General features: G+C 43.8%; 1 protein-coding gene across 2 annotated transcripts in view; it reads left to right on the plus strand.

Moving 5' to 3' along the window:
• grm7 (glutamate metabotropic receptor 7) overlaps positions 1-23,556 on the plus strand; it is a 130,780-nt gene that overhangs the window by 60,687 nt on the left and 46,537 nt on the right. For both annotated transcript variants that reach the window (XM_077008002.1, XM_077007992.1), the window contains exons 3-5: positions 9,095-9,230; positions 9,624-9,778; positions 18,167-18,304. In XM_077008002.1, coding sequence (XP_076864117.1) covers positions 9,095-9,230; positions 9,624-9,778; positions 18,167-18,304 — 429 coding nt within the window. The remainder of the gene's footprint in view (positions 1-9,094; positions 9,231-9,623; positions 9,779-18,166; positions 18,305-23,556) is intronic.

Genomic DNA, 23,556 nt, shown 5'->3' on the forward strand with positions numbered 1-23,556 from the left:
CCCCCCCGAGGACCTGCGATTCGGAGGCGTGCTTTCCACGCTCTGCTTCCCGCTGTCCTCAGAAGTGACATCAGCTGTGGAAGGAGCTGAACTGGGAAACCTGGCCAGGTGTTGAGGCGCTGCCTAATTCTTAAAACAGGAAGGCCTTGTGCTAGTCGGGAGAATGAATGTCACAGGGTGTCAAGTGGAGATTTTCACTCATAGTATGAAGGACCTGTGTGATTCATACTCATTTACATATTTTACTCTTTCTGGCTTCTGGTAGTTTTCTTTCCTGTGTTGTGGGCACAAACACAAAGGGATTATCATTACTGAGACATTAAAATGCAATTTAGAAGCAGAATAAAATGTGTGGATTTTTTTTCCATTAGATGGGTCATGTGAAATGATGAGAACCTGCAGGTTGAAATATAGAAAAACATCCAAAAGTGCAATACAAAATAAAAATAATAAGTAATAAATAATAACAAAATAAGTATTCCTAAATAATTGTCGCGATGAACCGCCTCTTCAAGGACTATTATATAACATTCTTCAAAAGCAAATATACTGTATGTTTATGCATGTGCATTAAATGATCTAAATGCATGTGCTATTAGATAAATTTTAGATTTTACAAAACATTTTAGATGTTGTATTTCCATACACATCAATAACAGCATTAATAGGCCCATCTTTTGTATTACTAAAGTGTGTTCTCTTTCTTATGGTCATACCCCTGAAGCCTCGAGTAGTCGTCTCTCTCCCTCTGCAGTAGTTCAGATCCACATATAATTTCCCTACATCACTGATGTTTGTTCTTCATAATGCTCCATCATGTTGAGAAGGCCCTAATTTTTCTCTGCAGTATCCCAGGAATGACCGCCACACTTTCTGACCCGCACGGAGAGATACACAGACAGGCTGTCTGTCCTTTCTAGGCCGATCCACTTGGTGCCTTTGCCTTCTTTGTCATTGTTTGCCATTCTAGACACCTCCCAAGGAGGAGACGTGGGGTGACCCCAGGCCTCAGGAGCAGTGTGGGCTGCTGGTTTCAAACCCACCCATGCGAGGCGTCCCCCAGGACCTGCTCACACCCCTTTCACTCTTTTATCACTGCCCCTCCTTGGCCTTTTTAATATCAGACACTTTCTTCCTTCTCCTGAATGATGCAATCGTGTGCTCAGCAAGGACCGACGAATCGGAATGGCTCTCGTTTGCAAATGTCTGCATTAGATGCCTTGCAGGGCAGTTTGGGAGGTGTTGAGGGAGTCAAGATGCTGAGAAGCCCTCAGGGGTGGGGGGTAGGGGTGTGTAAATGCCCTTGTTTGACTTCTTGTCCACGTTTGTCAATGTCCTCTTCTTCCTTTCAGGACTTTCTTGAGTTTGAGCACTCATTACAAACAAGTATTGATTAGAAACACCTTGTAGGTGTGCAAGTAGAGATGATAATGCTGGCTCTAGTATTAAGATGCTCCTGAAGATCCTGAACTAAACTTCAGGGTTGTGGATCTGCAGGTCTGTACTTGTGCACCTCAGGTACAGCTCATCTGTCCTGTCCAGTTCCTGGTAGCCCATTTCATAACCCTTCATCAGTTCACAATTCATCTATTTGTTTGGATGGCAACCCAGCAGTGACCATGAGATATATTCAATCTAGCAACCCTGCTGTGTGTGATACATTCCTACCAATGTCAAAGTTCTCAGGCTGCAGAGATTAGACATCTAGTGAAGTTGTAAGCCCACTGCCATCTGGGCTGTCTTCACCAGGCATGTATTCGTACGAGAAATGCTCCTCAGAAGATAAAGATTTATCATCTGTGAGACGTTACACGTCATGGTAGTTACAGATGGCGTGAAATTTCATTGTTTCTTTTCCCCTTTTTTGGTGCAGTACCTGAAACAGCATTTTTCTTCATTCCTTCTTTGGCTTTGTTTAGTGTGTGTGTGTGTGTGTGTGTGTTTTGTTTTATCTTCTCTTATATTTCACAAATGGGAATCCTCAGTGGCGTGATCCCAAGAGCTCGGCTTACGACATGCTGTCACACGGCGAAGGTATTGAACGGAAAACCGCAGTTTGATTACCTCCCCCCACCCTAAAACATGGCGCAATGAGAAGGCAATTCTGCTTAATGACTTTTCATTGGCTCCTCGCCTGTTTGCTCTCCTCTTCTCAGTAATTTTAATAAGCAAGCTCCGAGTTACAGAGCTGCCCATTGAGACCATATAAGGGCACTGGAAGTTCAAGCCATTGTATAATCAATTGTTTACGCGTGCCAAAAGTAACAGCCTTTTGTTTTGTCGAGGGAAAATCTAATGCTCGGTGTGTGTGTCTGACATTTCAGAGATTAATTGCTAATTGGTTGTCTGCCATAATTCAGACAGTTTATGCAGACAGTGTCATTCAGCAAAGGCCTGGGATTTGGGATTTGGGATTGGGATTGGATTTTATGTTTTGGGAGAGGCAGATTACATGAATGTATATTTGTCCATCTTCAGCCCTCTGATATAAGTCAAATAATAACTCAATCAATCTGCATTGTTACATATGATTCATATGAAGCAGCCTGTAATAAATGGAGTCAGAGTTGTCACAATGTTAGCCAAGCTCTTTATGTCTGTGTTGACTGTAAAACGTTTTTTCATTTCTAATTTCAGATTGAAACTGCAATTACATTTCCATTACAATTACTCATTTGGGCACACTGCTCATGGTAGCCTGCTTTATAGAAAGTTCAGTAAACAGGTCTATTAAAGTAAGACTTGAGTTTAATGTGTTTGCTCAAAGTAAGTAACTTTCTGCGCTCACATATTCAATGGAGATTAATTGCTACTCAATACAAACAGCCTTTCCTCCTGGCCAAGAATCGACCAAATGGACTCGATGGGATCATCTGAAGAAAGAAAAAAAAGCAAGTCATCTCAATCAGTTATTCTATCATGACCTTTGACTTCACAGCAGATCAAAACCGTAGCCTGCTGCGGTCTGTGCGGATGGTCTTGGAGGAGCATCGGGGGGGGCAGGAGGGAGTGTTCTGTCTGGACGACGCCTCGCCGTTTTAATTATAACCTTGGAGCCGTGACTAAGGAACGGCGGCCAATCAGAGCGTTCAAGCTTGACGAGCAGCGTGGCGTGCCTCAAGGCCGACCTTGGAACCTGCGACTACGGCACGTGTAATTTTCAGATTTAGAGTTACCAGAATGAAGCCATATCTCAGATCGTTGCGCCCGCCAGGGTATGAACATAGATTAACCTAAAAATGATTACCTAGATCAATATTTTGTCATGGATAATGCAGATAAATTTCTCCTTCTCACCCTTGGGCGGCTGTCGGTGGGCAGAGTGCCGAGAGAGGTAATAAGCCAGGTTCTTTTTGTGATGCATGTCCAACTCACGCTGTGTTGAGTAACAGCCGTACCGCGACAGGTTCCTTGAGGTGTGGCCCCTTGCAAATCAGCTCACAGCTTTGTTCAAGGCCCCTGGTGTTGGGCACAGCACCGCACAATGCCTGATCACTCTGTGCCAAGAGGCTTGGCAGAACAAGCTTCAGAACCTCTGTACTGCCTCGGTTCATTTATACTTGAATATGAATACGACACTTGGATCTTTTGACTTTACTTTGAAACCATATTGTTTGTGTTTCTGACAAATTGGTGCTTAAAAAGTATATCTATCCACATAGGTTAATTATTATTATTGGCAAAAATTGGGAAGAAAAGATTTTTTGAGGTTGAGGCTGTCGTAAAGCACACAGCCTGGCCTGACTGCATACACTGATGGTGAGGCCCTGTTTTCCAGATTAATGAATCAATCCATCCCTGTGGGGGAGGAGACAGCTTTATCACATCACTTGCAAAGAGATGAACAAACACAAATACGATATCTCAGCAATGACTTTTCCACTTTTCCAGTGATCATTGTACCAGAACACTGCTGACTGAATCGGTGTGTGTTTGTATGTGTGTCTATATGTGTGTGTGTGTGGGGGGGGGGGGGGGGGGTGAGTGGGATTTTGAGTAGTCAGTGAAGCAATTTTATATTGTATTTACTTCATAGTTTGCTCCCACACATTTCATGAAAGCTAATAAGATGTTACCTGGTCTGAATCAGGTACCTGGACTACATCTGATGCACAGTCAGTGCATTATGCAAAAAATTCTGTGGTCCGTGTTTATGAATTAATAGTAGGACTGGCCTTGTATTTCCCATATTATTCAGAACTAATCTACCTAACTCAATTTTATTTTGTTTAATTTATTTTATTTACCTAGTCAGCTGGTTCCCATTCATAACTCAAAGCTTTCTGGATTTATTTCTTAGATTTAGTTTGAATATGTGTGTGTGTGTGTGTGTGTGTGTGTGTGTGTGTGTATGTGTGTGTATTTTATATGAAGCCATGCAAGTGCCAAATACCAAAAACAAATAGTTTTCTCAAAATTTCAGAAAATTCCAACAAAATGCCTCTCAGAAGCTTGTGTCTGAAGTATATAAGAGCGGTACACAGCATGGCTTGCTGCTGTATTAGCGTTATGCTTTTTGTGGGGAAACGGCTGTACAAATGCCATATAATTTGTGCATGCTCAGTAAAGGCGAATGCTGCTTTTGTGCGAGTAAACACACGTTCTTCTGGAAGACTGAGTGCATGTTGGATGGTGTCAGGCTGTTCGTGCTTCCTGTGTCATTTGAGGGTGGGGAGCTTTCTGCAGAACCGGAGCATAAATTACTCCCACAACGACGCCAAGTGCCTCAAATTTCAGACGCTTGCTTCACTCGGCGATACCGTCGGTCTCAAAGCCCGGCAACGAAAGGATGACACATCAACAACCTCGAGGACCTAATTAGAAGAGTCCTTCCATCAAAATAATATTCTATTCAACCGTGGCTCCTCGGTAATTATACTAAGACGCGTTTGGCTTTCTCGCAGTCTGAAATGTGCCATCAGATTCAAAAGAGGCAAAAAGCCACAGACTGAGGATTTGACAGACAAGATTCATGATACTGGGCTATAATGTCAGGGTTCTGTGTAAATTGGTAATGGAAGGCTTTCATTAGCATGTGAATACAAATAAGGTGATGTCACAATTCAGAATTAGAGTATATTCCGTTTAAATGCGTTTAATGGATGTATGCGTTACTTGGCTAAAAAGGAATTGTGACATCTTGTGAGCTGGTCTGATTCAGATACCATTTATGAAGCCATCAAATCTTGATCATTTTCACAAGCTGGTGGATGGTTAAAATTGAATCTCTGTAGCCAGCTGAAGTCCTTCTGAAAGTGAGTGTGTGACGTGATGTCATTGTATAGGTCTGAAGAGATAACACTGGCCAGCATGTCAAAATTTCACAGTCATTACCGAACGGCACAGGCCTGCAGGCCACACTGATAAATCAGCAAAGGGCAGACATTCAAGGCACTCATGGTCTCTCTCTCTAATGATAGTGTCTAACTGTTACGGCCACATTTATCAGGGGCATGTGTGAGTAACACATGCGATCTGCATATTCGATCCCGACGACATGATCGATGCGCAGGATACCTCGTACACTGCCCTAGCATCTAGCTTCACGTCTGGCAGTCCCGCCCGAGCTAACTTCCCGACTGAATCATGCTCCTGCAGGACACTCCTCCTGACATGGAGTGCAGCGACACCCTTATGTGGGCCAGGCCCAGTGACCCCGCAGGTGACACCGCCAAGACAAATGCACAACGGGAGCGGTGGTGTTTGGTCCTCACCATTAATCAAACACCACTTGTTTGTCCGTATTTTTTTTTGCTCTTGTCCGTATTGTCCTCCTCTTCTTCAGTTCCTTTACATTCTTATCAAAATATGAGTTTCTTTTGAAAACACGTTTTTTTTTGTATTCTTTAAAATCAAATGTTCAATCTGTTTCTTTCCAATTCACGTGTTACAAACAATGATGAACAATATTTATTGCTGTTCATGAAGTTTGACTCTGGACCACATGGTCAAAGGCATGGAGACGTGCCATCGTAACATCTCAGCGCTCAGTGTGGTGAGTGTTACAGTTTGGGCCTTCGTCCAGACCAGCATCTAAGCATTTTATCAAAATGTTTTTAAGAGGGTTTCGATCAAAAAAGCAGTCAGACAGGGAGGAAGCCATTACTCTAACGCTGGGAGTAAAGCTCTCCTGAGGTCGTGGTGGTCGTCTTAAACGGTCAAAGATTGCCAATTAAATCCTAGTCAAGCCACAGCAATTGATAAGAATAGCCATAACATCCAGCTGACATCCTGCATTAAGAAGATGAGTAGGGCTAATGGCCCTGTAAAATATCGCAGAGCTCCTTCTGCCTCTTACTTTGAACTTTCCTCGAGTCCTTTTCCCCCCATAGTGGAAACCGGCACCTGCTTGAACCATGAAAGTGACTCTCAGCATGGAAGGGGGTTCATATTAATTCCGTGCACAGCTGAGAATTTCAAATGATGTGTTGGTTCCAAAAGTTAGTGTTATCAAGATGGTAATGCGCTGATTATTGTCTAATTTAATTACATTCTAGGCAGTTTTGGGCCATATTTTGAATGTCTGGGCCATAAAAAGGAACATTTTCATGGTGAAACCCGGTGGTTTTACATAATCAAATCAAGAGGAATATTGGGCACATAAGAGATAAACTTGGCAACAAAGCTGTTCTTAGTTGTCAATGTGACTTACAGGAATATTCTTTGTAATCCTCAGTTATCTCTAAACATGGAATCTTGCAAACAAAGCCCAGAATTCACTTCACCTGTTATCACTCGGCTGTAAAGGTAACAACAGTATTTGTGTTTATTACTCAGCATAATTTGTGTGTTGTTGAGATACGCAGTGGTGTGAGTGGGTGGTGTAGAGGGGATACACCAGCTTGGGGGGATTCATTATAATCGCTATATGCAGGGTCTGTCTGTGTCAATTAAGTCAGACTTGGCACTAGGTGACATGCTTCAGGAAGAATGTAATTGGTCAGTTAACTTCAGCTGACAGGTCAATTTAATCATAACAGTCTGAAGGGTTCGAATTCCTCAGGTTTGCCTGAACACTGAGAAAGAAGACAAAAAAGATTTTGCGATGGCCCAAACTGCCGATGAAATGTGTCATATCTATCGGACATGTTTCGTTGTGTAGGCTTGCTTTTATAAAGCCATCAAATGCACACTGGTGTATTTCAGTTCAGTAATATGGAGTTGCAGGATGCCTACATCAACGTTTGTGATGTTCATATGGTCCCGTGCAGACTCCCCCAGTGGCTTATCGAGCTGAAGGCCCATCCCACACTCCTCCGTTCTCTCACCTCCTTATCTGTCTTGTGCTGCAGTACTTTCTAGTCTGTCTCTGCAGTGCCGCCATTCTAGTAACAAGAACAGCTTTCCAAAGAAGTTATTAAATCATTATGCTTCCTTCTGCAGGAGTCTCATCACTCCATCTTCGTTAGTTCATACCACTCACCCCCCCCCCCCCCCCCCCCCCCCACCCTACCCCACTCACCCCCATGGCTTCTGTAACCCCCCCTCCATTGTCCATCTTCCTCTTCACAAGAGCCCCGCCCCCTACACCCCTCCCTGCCTGGATGCGGAACGGAGTTCATCCTTGTGATTTGGGAGTGATGGGGACAGATGATGACTTTAGCGGCGACAAGCTCTGGCACCACGCCAGACAAGGTGGCTCTTTTAGCCGCCAGCGTGTCTCAAAGACCAGGGCCAGACTTTCACGAGTTGACTCAATTTATGCATTCCACTTTATCGCCACGATTTATTACAGCTCCCGCATTTTGAGGCCCATGCTTGTAAAAGTGGTACTTCTCTGACAGGGGGCTGAATTCCTCCTCTGCAAGCTACCAGTGCTTGATGTCATATGAATTACACAGGCGATTCAGGCTTGTCAAGTCAAGGTGTAGCTGTCATTAAATCGTATATCATGTCAAAGGGTTCTAAGGCTGAGAATCTGATATAAACTTCCATGGTGGTTTATAAGACCTTGTTAGGGGATTTTTTGTTGTCCATCTGTACAGTTTCTTAACAGCTTGATGTACACTCGCAGAGTAACATTTTAAAGGTCCTTAAAATATACAATGCTATTCATAACCGACTGAATAGACACAATATTTGTTCTGACTCTTCTCAAGTGCATTCCTTTGGAACAATGAAATAGTAACTATAACGTTAAAATGCTGAATATCAACTTTAATTCATGGTCTTTTGAGTTTGCATTGGGTTGGTTATAGATGTGGTATTTGCATATCAATATCTGGCCCACTGTGTATTTGTGATGCGGGAGGCGGCAGACGGACGAGACACAGAATCCCTCGGGTTTGCTCACGGTCACTTTTATTTTAGTGCACACGGATTGCGCAATAGCGCACGAGTAACATAAATTACACACACAACGTGCAGACCATAGACAACGACGAGCACAGGACACTGCGCGAGCGCACATTAAATAGACAAACCACATTAGCCCCACGTGATTACGAGACGAGTCACAGGTGAGACAATTATCACACGACATAACCATAACCACGGAGATCCACTGACGCAGACAAAGTACGTGGACAACGTTAACACGCCCAAAAGGGAGGGGCCGGGGTCCTCAACGTGACAGTATTAATATGAAGATAAAATGACAATCATCGTAGATGTATTAAATGCATACCTGTCAAGTCTCCCGTTTTGGCCGGGAAACTACCATATTTTACCCCTCTTTCCCGTCGTCCTCCCGTATTAATATTTTCCTGTAAACTTCCCGTATCATAATATAATAATTTTTAAAAAGCATTCAAGTGCCTCTCCAAAATGAATCATGTCGCTAGCCTCACGAGAATGTCAACCTGCAGTAGTCCGATTGTCAGTTCTTGCAAGGTTAGTGCTGACAGCGGGAACAACAAACCCAAAAATCAAATCATTACAATCATGGATGAATGTAATGAGAGAGAAGGTGTTCCTACCAAAAAAGTGAAGACTTCATGTAAAATATGGTTGGGCTGGTGGGACCAGCGGAAATTTCCCTTATTTTTAAATAAAAAACTTGACAGGTATGATTAAATGTAATATAATTATTTGAATCCTCACAGTCACAACTCTCTGTTTGGCTTGGTTGACTTGTGCCTTCCTCTTTTTCTAGGGGGAATTTGCATCGCCCAATCCCTGAAAATCGCGCACGACCGCAAGCAAGCCGACTTTGACAAGATTATTCGGATGCTCCTTGATACACATCAGGCCCGTGCGGTGATTATGTTTGCTAACGACGAAGACATTCGGTAAGTCTTCCTTGCTCATTCATGGCTTCTCCCAGTGAAATGTAATGGAACCATTGGCATTTTGTTTCACTGGCAAAATTCCTCAATATAAACTCAATATAATATAATACAGAACTCAATATAAAATTGCCAGGTCAGTGTATCAAACTTGCAAACACGTATCAAACTGATAGAAGTGTCCAGATTAATATGATCAATAGATGCCGTAAATTGTGCACCAGTTGATGCATCAGTGCAACAACTGAGCTGAACGCATGTCATCTTGTTTATAATTTTTATTGCTATATTACTTGAAGATGCTAATTCACTTGTTGCTATTACATTTTTCACCTGTTGCCCAAATCTGGGCCTCAACAACCCTCTGACGACTCTCGCGTGTGGCGACGGTCACAGGGAGATCCTTAATGCCAGTAAGAGAGCGGAGCGAGTGGGGCACTTCCTATGGATTGGCTCCGACAGCTGGGGGGCGAAAAACAGCCCTGTTCACGGACTGGAAGACGCGGCCGTGGGCGCCATCACCATCCTTCCCAAAAGGGCCACGATTGCCGGTGAGCGTCTGCGTTCCTCGCACGATCACATCTGCCTCTGTGCTTAAAATGTTATTATCAGCCTCCTACGCTGATCCTGTTAATGTGTCCCGTCTAGTGTCTGCAAATCCCACCCCAGAGATTCCATAGCAGATGTATGTTGCAGTTCTGTACGCTCAGCTGTACGACGACGGGCGATGTGGGTTAAAAAGCCGCATTCTACAGTCCAAACAGTAACATCGGAGCAATCGTGCAGGAGGGGGTGTTTATGTGGCGGTTTGGGCTGGATGGGGCCTGATATAAGCTCGGAGAAGGACACTGCAAACACTGCGTCTGGACTGGAGAGCTCCCCGGGGTTCTATCTCCTTTCTCTCGCACACAAGAGGTTTGTCGAATCAGTGGAGTTAACCACACTGTGCGGACCTGCCGGCTAAGAATAGCTGCGTGTTTCTCTGGTGCATAAGAAACTGTGTCATTTGTGATAGGGATTGAGGAGTGTGGCTCCAGCTTTTAGGGGACAGTGTGAACAGAGCGCCGCTGTGCTCCAAACAGCCAAGCTGATTGGCTGAGCTGTCAGGAGTGTAAGCTGCCAGTGCCACACTTAAACTGGGCATGTCCAGGCCAGAAAAAAAAAGAAAACAACAGTCTAACCTTGAGTGAATATAAGCAGGCCATGAGCACCCTGAAGTGCCAGGTTAATAAATATCCCCCACTTTGATGTCTGTTGTAATGCCCCTGTGGTAGGGCAGATAATGACAAATTGTTTATGGAAATGGAGCCTGGGGGGGGGGGGGGGGGGGGGGGGTGGTCAGCATGTGGTCCAACTCAGAAATGGGCTCTCCGAAGAGAGAAAAAGCTTTAGACATGTGACTGCTTCTCTGTGACAAAAAAGGCAACCTGCCATCAGACTCGCTGTGCCAAAGCCATGTGCAACATCCATGCTATTTTCAACAGAAAATCTCCCACATCACACGGACAGCCGCACACCACAGTGTGCTCATCAAACGAATGTCGTTCATAAATACTACCAAACAAAAAAAAAATGACCAGATATTGCTTTTTTACCCTTCACAATCATAGCACTCAAGTTCCCTCCCCCAAAATCTCCACTGACAGTTTTTTCTTCGATGCACTGACACCTTGTTTACAGTCAAGGGATATGTAGCATATTGATCTGAAATGCGCCGTTATTGCAGTCCAACCCGTCCAGAGTAATATGCCTAAATCTGTACCTGTGAACCCTACAGTAAATATTCTTTTATGTGTTGCATGATGCATTGTGATTCTTCTTTTCAAAGACATCCACATCAGCGTGACATCTGCCCTCTGCGTTGACCGATACAAGCAGCAAACAGCTTCTTTTCGGCCTTTTGGCCATTCACAACATTGATAGGGTGCTGAGAAACGTATAATACATAATGGCAAATGTTGCACTCTGAAACAGACATTTGAGAGCAAGCAAGGGTTTTATGGATGAAAGATCGTCACGCGATTGGAAGTGGGGCGGCCTGAAGGATTAATTGTGGAGTCACATGACGGTTCGAGCAAGATTGCCTGCACAATCAAATGGTTCTCAAAGACCTGCATGTGCATTTAACACACGCACAACCTGAAATCTTCTGCTGAAGTTTAAAAAAATGAGACAGTATCATGTATAATGGCACAATGTTTCGATAGATCTTGGTAATCCCCCATGAGAGAGTATCTTCTGTGTCTGTAGAAGTGTGAGCTCCGGTTTAGACGTCTCTGACCACTGACAGCCGCTGACTCCAGCTATGCCACAGTGGCGTGGATGTCTGTCTGGGCCAGACGGCGTGTTTTGTCCCCCGTACGGTTGGCTTACTAACAGCACTAGTGCTTCATTGTATTGCGTCACAGCGTCTGGAGGTGTGGTTACAAAACAGTGTGAGGCCTGTCAGGTTCGCTTTGATTTCTGGACAAACGAGATATGCACGAGTTGGCGTACGGACGAAGGGCCATATGTCTTTCTCAGCACGGTGGAGGTTCATTGAGCCGCCAGCGCAGGTGATGCCAAAATACCTGCACCTACCCCCACCTGCCAGCTGTCCCCACCTACCCCCACCTGCCAGCTGTCCCCACCTGCCCCCACCGGCCAGCTGTCCCCACCTGCCCCTACCTGCCTTCACCTTCTCCCAGGCTGCCGCTGTGGTGTGAAGAGTATTTGGACTGCAATGCCTCTTTTCATGGCAGTGTGCTATGCTACAGAGCTCAGCAACATGGCCCCCAGCACAGAGGCTTGGCCACTTAGAAAGCATAGCTCTGGCCATTAAGGCCCGCCTCCCAGAGTGACATACGGTGAGAGGAGTGGGAAAGGATGGCCACTATCCAATCACGTTACTTCACCACCTCTAAGGCCCGCCCACCAGAGTGACATACAGTGAGGGGTGTGGGAAAGGATGGCCACTATCCAATCACATTACTTCACCACCTCTAAGGCCCGCCCACCAGAGTGACAAATGGTGAGGGGAGTCGGAAAGGGTGGCCACTACCCAATCACGTTACTTCACCACCTCTAAGGCCCGCCCACCAGAGTGACATACGGTGAGGGGAGTGGGAAAGGATGGCCACTATCCAATCACTTTACTTCACCACCTCTAAGGCCCGCCCACCAGAGTGACAAATGGTGAGGGGAGTAGGAAAGGATGGCCACTACCCAATCACGTTACTTCACCACCTCTATGGTAGATATGGCTCTTTCCTCCTTGACAGTTTTAGTGAATCATGTGATTCTTGTAAGCATGTTGTCACTTCCATGGGCAGCTATATATGGAGCTTCACTGCATACTAGCTTTGAGGCATATTGCATGAAAGTATTTCAGAGAAACAATGCCAAGAATGTAAAGAGAAACTTCAACTCCAAAACTTTGGAATCTCCTAGCGCTTGACCGTTTGTAGGAGCCTGGTGGGTTCTTATTGTCGATGGCTTGACCTGCAGTTTGTTCAAACCGAGCAGAGGGTGAGTTCTTTTGGCCTTATCGCAAGCCCTTCCACACTCTCCAATTCTTCTAACCTTGGCCCAGTAGCCACAGTAGAAAGTCAGACTGGCACAATCACCTCCAGCTCCTTTTGTTGTTTGTGCTCATTGGGTTTGCACCGGATAACTTTTTGACTATGGCCTGCAATTTACACTGACATGCACAAATACGATTTACTATGGTACTGAAACGATTTGCAAGTAGTTGTTTTAGGTCAGTGTAATTGTAAATGAAATCAAAGTCATGTTTTTAACTTTCACACATATTAAGTTCAAGATAAGGAGTTAAGATGCTTCATCCGCTGCAGTGTTCACTCCCCAACTCAAACCTTTGCTCTTACAAAATTTAAGTAAGATGCATAATTGGTATATATTAATAAATAATTCACTGATTTTTAAATAATTCATCTCACAAACCTTTTTGCTTCATGTCATATTTCTAATGTTTATACTTCCATAGTTTCACATTTAGTTCCATAATTTAGCACAGAGACAGTAGACTAGGGGAAAGACTTCAGAAAGAGGAATAAATCCACCGTCACCATCACCTTGTGAGGCTTTTCACCTTGAAATCCTTCTTCCCTGCATCAGACCGCCATAACTCAGCATGTTTTACTGTCTTTCACAGCACCAACATGGCCATTTCCGGCCCGACGCTCCCTATAAAGACCCACATTTTCTTCCGTCTTTCACCCGCAAAAAATTGCGGCTTGGGAAGCAGCCCAATCGTGGCCCTTGCTGCGATCAGACTCTCCTAATCGACGCCGCTCCACGGACAAATTCCGGACCTAAGCGGCAGGCGAAGCACTTCATCCCACACTAGGGAGGTCGCGGCTAACCGCTCCCGCTCCACACGCGGAGAAAATGCCGATGCGGACTGACACTCTCGAGTGCTAGACCTGCACGCTTTGCCTTTTGTCGCCCCGAGGCTTTGAGCAACGTTTAACCAAGTACCGGCGACACATGGGCCTGACGACACACGGCCCTGGTGCTAATCTGTATAATCCGTTGTGTCAGCAGAGACTTAGGCACTTTAAATGAACTGCCATTGTGACCACCCACTGTCACATACGGTTTCATATACTTTCCCTGTTTGGAACACGGCTGGTTCTCCATTCTCGGAGATTCCGGACTGAATGTCTCCGTTCTGAACCGATTAACACTGATTCTGTCAGCATAATCTTTTACAAATATAATGACAACTGTGCAGCTTTATAATGGGACATGTCTAAAGCCTAAATGAATGTTTGTAAAGTAAAGTAATGTAACGTTTTCATTGAAATGATAAGGTATAGCTATTCTGACTTGAAGGTATTGGATGTGGGTGTAAGCCTTGGTCTGTACTCCTTCTGATGAAACTTTGCAACATAATCATTGTTATATGGTAGGTGAGCCTTCTTTGAACTTTTGTTCCACTTTATAATAACAATGACCACTGCATCACACATCAGGGCTTTAGTGAAATGGAGAAGATTCTTTTTAGATCATAACTGCAGTGAAGTTGCAGGTTTGTTAAATCCACTTTTGAACCACGCTCACGGGTTGAAACCATGTCACAGAGATCTTGAAATCCATGTCAGAGTGATGTTAAGTATACATAACAAAGTGTCTTCTGAAACACAGGGACCAGTCACCTGACTGAATGTATGATTTGTATAGTAGTCAAGGTATTGTAATGGATTACGCTTAAGTTTGTTTCTAAAAGAATATCAGGTGGGAAAGGTTAACCCATATATATGAATTCTCTGATGGAGATACATAACAGTCTGCTTCATGAAGCTGGTTAAGAGAACACCAAGAACAAAAACACCATACTGTCATCAAATACAGGAAAGAAACCACAGAATCTAAAATCTAATATAGGTCATATTTGTTCACCACAGCATAATCATGTGATATTTTCATTGGTTTGATACCTTCCCTGTTTTTAAAACTGTAGAACATAGAAAAAAATTAAAAGTAGGTGTGTCCTAACTTTGGGCTGGTACTGTGCATAAAATGGAGGGTCAAACATTTGCTTCGTGCTTTTAGACATCAGAGTTGGCAAAGGATTTTATGTGTCTGAGTCTTCTTTATTTTAAATTCAATTTTTAATGAGTTTGCCGGCAGGTTTTGTCATATTTTAGTCTGGTCCAAATGAGGATACTGTAAATTTTATATTGGGCATTTTGCACACTATGTATAATATATGTGTTATGGATATGCATTATAGATACATTCTTTAGAGCAGCGTACTTTTATGGCCTTTGATTCTTCTTTTTTTGTTTTACACACTTCACAGCTCTAAATCAAGACTACAGAATACTGAATCATATGTAGCACTACTTTCCTCAGTGGAAGAGCACATTACTTCATGAGTGGTGACCCACCATCTCCGACACTACAGCCCATCATTAGTGATAAGCCACTTCTCTCAAGGATCATGTGTGTAGGGGGGGAGGGATTCCCAGTCACAGAAGCCTTAGACATTTCAATACATTAAGATGCTAAATTATGAATGGGAAGTTCCATTGTAATGGAGCTTCTCAAGTGGTATGGCCACCAACATTTCGTTTGTTTTATTGAGTTGGTTTCACATGACTAACCCTACTCTCTTGTGGCTTCTAGCTAATGTAAAGTAGGCCCGGGGTCTTTATTTTAGGTCCAGCATTAATATTTATGAGTCAGCGCTACTGTTGAGTGGCAAGGAGAACTCTTGACTCCCATAACAGAGAGCATAGACAGTCTGTCAGTTAATTGCTGGACCTTTCAGCTGAACTGACCAGGTCAGCACCTGCAAACAGACACGTGGGTGGGAAATGTGGTCCTGACAGCACGAGAAGCTTAGACACAGCATGGCACCCAGTGAGGTCTAGGGACTATCTCTCTGAGCATCAGGTCTAGGGATTATCCCTCTGAGCATCAGGTCTAGGGATTATCCCTCTGAGCATCAGGTCTAGGGATTATCCCTCTGAGCATCAGGTCTAGGGACTATCCCTCTGAGCGACAGGTCTAGGGACTAGCTCTATGAGCGTCAGGTCTAGGGATTATCTCTCTGAGCATCAGGTCTAGGGATTATCCCTCTGAGCATCAGGTCTAGGGACTATCTCTCTGAGCGTCAGGTCTAGGGACTGTCCCTCTGAGCGACAGGTCTAGGGACTAGCTCTATGAGCGTCAGGTCTAGGGACTAGCTCTCTGAGCGTCAGGACTAGGGACTAGCTCTCTGAGCGTCAGGACTAGGGACTAGCTCTCTGAGCGTCAGGACTAGGGACTAGCTCTCTGAGCGTCAGGACTAGGGACTATCTCTCTGAGCGTCAGGACTAGGGACTAGCTCTCTGAGCGCATCACTGATTTGTGCTCTTAATCCCTCAAGCGAACGAGGAGTTTATGTACAAGTAGAAGAAACCTGCGCGGCGCCCATCCCCCAGCCCCTGGGCCTCAGCACTGCCACATGGAGACGCTGGGAAAATCACTCAGCAGCCTTCGCCTTAAAACGGCACTGATTTCATCAAGCAGAGTTTCCCCTTGAAAAACGAACTCGGATTTGACTTTCCACAGCGTATCGCCTCTCAAATTTCATCTAAGTACAGTAAGATTTGAAAGCGCATAAGTGCCCTTGCGTGACTCAAGGCCAGCGAGGGCGGGGCCGTGTCTGAACCCACAGTCTCCACTAACACATTTGCTAAGTGATGTTTCGACCGCACGATCACGTTCAGCTTCAGGAGATGAAACCGTAGACGCCTCGCATCCTTCTAGCACATTAGTTCACTGGGTGAGGAAGATCTGCACTATTCCTGTTCCCCAAAGTCTGTATTTATGCATCCACACAATTATTTTTAGCCTTTTCTCTGAAAGCTCTGTTTGCAGACCAGGCATTGTGAAAAAAACCCCAAAAGAACAAAACACAAAAAAAGCTTTTTTTTTTTACCCAGCCATTGGCCTGAAGCCCAGTTATTCTTTTGTTTAACTGGTTCTATGTGCACCCCAAACTTTAGCTTCTAGACGCCCTGAGCTTGGAGGCAGTGTTATGTTAGTTTGGTGAGGGCCAGAACTGCATATTTTGCAGCAGATGGGAGAAGTGCAGGTGTTCACGTTCATCTCTCACTGTCACTCTTCATCCCTTCCTCTTCCTCTCCCAGGAGTCTTCCTCACGCAGCAAACTACATAAATAGATCCCGTATTTCATACTATCAATTAGACCAACACACTCCTTTGATGGCACAGTGCAATCTAACTTGGTTTTAAAGAATAATAATAAGTGGTTTTAAAGAATAATGTTTTCTAAAACCAAGATTTACTGAAATTATATATACAGTATATATATATATATATATATATACAGTATATATATATATATATATATATATATATATATATATATATATATATATATATGTCCAAATGTAATTTTTTTTCACATGTGTGGGTGAAGTTCATGCGTCTCAATGAAGCTAGCCTCGCAGTTGCTATGGAAGAGATGTTTGACATCCTCAGCATACTGCAGCCCTCCTAAGGGTGCTGTGTAGGAGTTCCAGAGATGGCAGGCGCTGGAATTCTGAAGAGCACGCAATCCACAGTGAAGACTCCAGCTCACACCTCTCTCCTCCCTCCTCTCTCCCCCACGCGAGTTCTCTACCCGCGGACTCGCTGGGAGCGCCGGCGGCGTGGCGGGATGTTGATAATCCTTATCGTCTTTTAATTCCCAGCAGTCCTTTTCCCAGGTGGCGCGACCTCGGGCCGCGAGCTGCCACTTAAGCGCCGTGGGGATCGGGGCGCACGGTTGGAGCGTCACCGTGGGGACGCGTGTGATGCAAGCCGAGATGCCGCTCCGTAATAATCTGCAGTAATGCAGTAATCTGTAGGTGCAGTTAGGCAAACCTGGCAGGTCGTGCATAAAGCGTTAGCAACGACTTTATTTGATGCTGTGCAAATTAACAAGCAACCACATGTGTGTAAATGTTGGATTACCTGCAAAACAGCAAGACATCCACAGAATGTTTGAGCGGATGGTCAGAACTACAAAACTGATGCTGCCATTGCAGAATCAGCCACCCACCTGCCCCACTAACGGAGTGAGGCTCCCTCATCTACACCGAAGTAGCTGCATGGACTAAAAATAGCATAATAAAGCATGGACTGGTTACTCGCAAGGCTGCCCAGTGCAGGATGGGTTCCCTCTTGAGTTTCCGTCCTCCTAAGAGTTCTCCTTTCAGCCCGGCCAGCGGGTTCTCCTCATCGGCTTTGCTCATTAGGGATCTGGACCCGTGCAATGTGCGCATGTTATAAAAAAGCACTATGTAAATAAATCTGATTGGTCCAAATCGTAGCCATAAGAGAATGGGGACTGACAGTCTGCGCATGTGACACAATGCATGTCTTCTCATTGGAGGGCTGTTATACATTGTAACCAATGGAATCTTACGGGTGTGTTCCAGGGTTTGACGCTTATTTCACCTCTCGCACCCTGGAGAACAACAGGAGGAACGTGTGGTTCGCCGAGTACTGGGAGGAGAACTTCAACTGCAAGCTCATGAGCTCCTCCAAGAAAGAAGACACCAGCAGAAAGTGCACAGGTAGATATTACACGCTGTTTCTGCAGTATTACATACATCACGCCACCTCACCAGTTTCATTTACAGGACTTGGCAGACGTTCTTATCTAGGGCGGCTTGCATATTTATCAGTATGACAGTATGTGTGCTACCTCGGAAGTGACCCCGTGACCTTGATGTAGCAAGCACCTTATTTTACCTGCTCAGAGAATGTGATTCGTGGAATGTAATCTATGAGAAACTCCTTCTGTCATAAATCTATGCTCTTGAAAACAAATACAGTTTGTTTTTTTATTTTGTTTTTAGTTTTTATTTTTTTATTTTTACCTTGATGGTTGGTTCACACGAGGCTCACTGCTTTCCCCCTGCTAGAAAAGCGTATCCGAATACAAAGCACTTCTGGCTTCAAATAAAGCCTCAGATTGCATAATGAGTTCCTCTCAAACCATCACTACTATTTCAGGCTGAGTGACTTCTATGAAGCTCAGCAAAGCACACAAATTTCCAAAAGACACACCGGGAATCTCAAGCAAATCCATTTGAGAGAGTCCAGAAGAACTCATAGAGTCATAGTTCACCATAACATGACATAACGTCTTTAGTTCATCAAGACATTAGAAGGCAATATAGGTAATGGATCACAATAATGTTCAATACAAAATAGGCCTATTCTGGTCATATTTGTACATACAAAGAACATTTGCTTGTACATATCTACAAAAGGAACCACAAACACTATATAAGCACAACACAGCACCCACAATGATTGTTTAAACAGTTAAGGGCATTTTGAACAGTTTTTAAAAAAGGGATAAACACAGAAAAATACAAAAAAATCACAAGCACTTATAATGAGCTACACAGCACCTTTTTCAAAGAAGTAGGGGTGGTTTTAATAGGGACAGCTCATGAATTCCATAATCAAGGTGATTTACATGAACAAGATTTCTCACCCATGAATTTAAGAATGCAAGGAGGCTTCTGTAGAGAAGGAGATCTAACAGACTTAACCTCTCAAATGTTTTGAGGTTGAAAGAGAGAACTAATACCCTAAACGTTGTAAGATCCAGAACCTCGCCATTGCCACACCACTGCTGAAGCCCATAGAATCTGCTGGTGCTCTTGTTAAGTCACATTATACAACATCACGTTAGATCGTGTGTTGCACTCTGTTGACTAGAAGTCACTCCAGCAGTCACCAGGGGTGATTTTCTCAGTGACAGCTGGCAGCAACAACAGCACCTCTGCTTTGTTGACGTGCCCTGCAGACATCAGTGTGAGGGCCAATTTGCACACATCAAGGGATCACGTTTGTGGCAGGGAAAATGCAGCTTAGATCTGCCTGATAGAGAGGAAGAATGAAGTGGACAGTTAAAGAAACACAAATGCTACAAATGCTAACATTGCTAATATTACTTATAGACATATATATGAATATATTTGAATATTTCTGAATGCAGTAAGGGGTGTTAGCATTATGTAAATGAAGCTGTGCTAACCTGCCCCGTTTGTTTTTATTCATTGTTACAGGTCAACTTTTCTTTGTTAGCATTAGCATTCTTGCACATTAGCATGTTAGGTGTTTGTCCAGGACAAGGACATGAAAGGAGAATAAATACTTTAAGGGCTGGATTGGAAATTTAGTGTATTTTCATACCTCTCACCTCTAACTGGCCCCAGTAACAGGGTAACAGGGCGATTACGGACGGTATCAACAGTGGGAAATCTCCAGATTTCTGGCATCTTCCTATAGGCTGTGACTTCTGCTACCCAGTTACCCTTTCGTATCCTTTGTGGTAATTATTTCATTAAGGCTAATTAAGGAGAGAAAAAATTGACAGTAGGTGTTTGTTTACACGATTAATATGCTGCACTGCCCAAAAAAAAAACACTTAAAGTTGTGCGTGCACACACACACACACACACACACACACACACACACACACACACACACACACACACACACAAACATGTATATATAAAGAATATTGCTACATTGCAACACGGTGTGAAGATGTGAGAGTGCTGATAGATCAGAGCCACTGGTTGCTCCTCTGTGGGGACTGGGGGGCCCTCGAGGTCATTTTCTTGTTTTATGATGTGAACAGACACAAAGCAAGCAGTGTGATTAGCACCAAATCAGTAAGACACAGCATGCTAGAAAAAAAGATAAACATGAAAATACACTGGGATATGGCACATCAAAATGCAAAGTAAGTACGTTTACGTGTAAATTAGGAGGTGCTTCGTGTCACATACCGCACGACTATAGAAAAGTGGCTGTTACGGTTTTCATTACTACTATTGAATGGAGTGTGGACATTGTGGTATGAAAAAGTTTTTCTAAATAAACATGTGATGTTGCAACAGTGTAGAGAAGGTTCAGAGAATTTCTTCAGTGTCTGCATGTCTTTGAAAGACAGAAAGACATTAAAACACTGTGCGTCTGAAAGACAGGATGCTAATATTAAAAAAATATATACTTAAATCATTTCTCAACTATTTGTATCCGATTGGGACATATTTACGTAATTGTGTGGGTTGTTTCTGCATTTCTAAATAACATTGAGGGAATGCCAGGCGGTCTTCTCCAGCAAGGGCATCTGTCAGCAGCGAGGAACTGACAGCATGCATCTTTATGAGTTAGCATGGGCAAATGAACCATAATTCCTCAGTAACCATGACTGTAATTCTTCATGGCTTTTTTTAGCGACAGAGCGACATTGCTAGTAGATAACTCCATGCTGAGCCAGTTAAGTTCATCTTATTTCTTTGCATGAATTACATGCATGCTAGTTCAAACAGAGCTGTGAGCATCAGTTTGGTGTGCTTTATGGCTACAGCCATATGGTTGGATTTTCCTCACATGAAATTGGTAGGGAGACTCAGACAGTTACAGGAAGTATGGAAACTTGCTCCTCCTTCTGGCTGTTAAAGGTATCGAAATGGCAACAAAGACATTGCGCGTCCTACAAAATACATGCTACATGTTATAAACATGTTCACACCTGCGGTGCAGCATCATATGCATTTTCATCTGTAAACAATGTGTTTGCTTTTAATGGAAGCCTGCAGTTCATTTGTCAGTGACTATAAATACACGTGTGCACCTGGTCTGCCTTCACATGATAAAGGTTGCTAGTGTAAACAAAGATGTGTTCATCACCATATTACCACATTACAACACATTACATCTTTTTCATGTAATGACTGTATCCTGCCTTACCACAAACACCTTGTGGTAGCTACCCAACCTGGCTGTCAGTGAATGCCGAATTTGTGGGTATTTTTGGGTGGAGGGCCATTTTCAGCCCATCAATGACATGGGCACAGGTGCCAGAGGGTGATGCCATTGAAATGCCAGTGCAATAGTGCGCACCTGAGCTGAGCCACCTGCTAGCCAATAGCTGAGGTGAGACTTGTGAAGAAACTGGGCGGGAGAACGGCTGGCCAATCGCGCGCAACAGCAGACGGGCTGCAGCCGTGAACTGCACACATAAGAACCTAGTGCAACACAGGAGAAGAGTGCATATGAGCAGTAACTAGGCAGAGGACAGATAATGTGCAGGTGCTGGCAATTAATTATCGGTTGATTGGGATCAGACAGGTGTGGTGTGTGTGTGTTTGTACGCCAGAGGGCGTGTCTCTCCTGCCGGGGTCCTGCACACTGTGACATCTTATTTGTCAGATGTTTCTAATTAAGTGGGCAGTGACTTTATATGTTGAATTAAAGCGATAACGACTGTATGAAATAAAAACCAAAAGGCTTTTAATGTAATCTATCACCCAAGATTCTCCTAATGGGTTGGGATATATTTATTGATTGGCTTAGGTTTGAGTTGTGAAATATATGGGACAGAAAAGAAGTACTGTAACGTTGGGCTATTGGAGGCTGCACGCAAATGTGATCTAAGAGGAGGTTTATTAACAAGACTAACAAAACTAACAAGGCTACACAAAGTATATTGACAAATCAAATATCACCCAAGAACCCAAGAATATCACCCATAGTAATGTATTAAACCCGGAGAACTTTACAGCTAACATTGAACAAAGACATATAGAACAAAACCATTAAAAGCCAGATTTAAGTACACAAGACTTAAATACCAAGAATCCAACAAGACACACCTGAAAGCAATGATGAGGGGCAGATGTATGTGACAAATACAGCTCATGCTACTACTACAGCTACTACTCACGAAATTAACAAGAACCAATGCAATTAGTACTGAGGCTAACAGTGATCACTGATTGGCTACCACTGCCACCACTGTGAGACTCAGTGAGACTACAGTTCCTGAATCAGAGCGTCAGATGCGGGGCTTTGAGTAAGAAACAGATATACTATGGAGCTCTACTTCACAACCACTGCCATCCAGACAACATGCAAGTGACATCCTGCTGCTTCACACACCATAACAAGCCTGGAAGAAGTGCACGTCAGTCATGAGTTTTAGCGAGCAGGCAGAAACACTTTTATTTTGTCGGGATGTAAACTGCAGTCTAACAGTGATTTTTTTCACTCTCATTTCCATAAGAACCTGCTGTGTAGTGACGTGGTTAACGACTTGTCAAGTTAGCAAGTTCTTAACTTGTCCTGTAAATGAAAGGACAGTCAAGTCAGTAGGAGACTAGCTGGACCACACACTGCCTCCTACAAGAGAGCACGAACACCCAGAGGTATGAGAGGAGACCAGCAAGAAGTACTACTGTAGAACACCCAGGGGTATCCAAGGAAACCAGCCAGAACTATAGGACACCCTCGAGCAAAGAAAACGAAATAAAATTTTGTTTGGCCGTATGAGTGTAACTGCCTCTGTCTTTGCAGGTTGACTGTTGTTGTTTGCAGAAAACTGCAGCAATAACAGCAGGACTTCTGCTGTTTTGCATACTGTCAATTCAAATTCTTCTCATTCAGAAAGCCTTTCAGTAGATTAAAGTTCAGGTACCATAAGCCGCAAGTCATTTTCCAAAGGCCCGAATGCATTAGGTCGATCCCACTGTCTGTTTTCAGTGAAATCCAATCGCCATTTTGCATCTAAAAAAGATCCACAAAGACACGTTGAACAACAGCTAGAGGCATTGAGTCGGCCACCGCCACCAGTACTTTGTAGGATTCAATCATCAATCTCCTAACTACAGGGTGACTTGCCGCAGGTACTAATCACATCTGGGCCCTTCCAGAGAAGCAAAGTATTAGCTCATTTTGCTAAAGTTTCATTACAAGCCTGTAGAGCTTATTTTTCTTTTGTTCCAAATGAGTTGGGGTT

Source organism: Brachyhypopomus gauderio, chromosome 1, assembly GCF_052324685.1.
Source record: "Brachyhypopomus gauderio isolate BG-103 chromosome 1, BGAUD_0.2, whole genome shotgun sequence".
Lineage (NCBI taxonomy): Eukaryota > Metazoa > Chordata > Actinopteri > Gymnotiformes > Hypopomidae > Brachyhypopomus > Brachyhypopomus gauderio.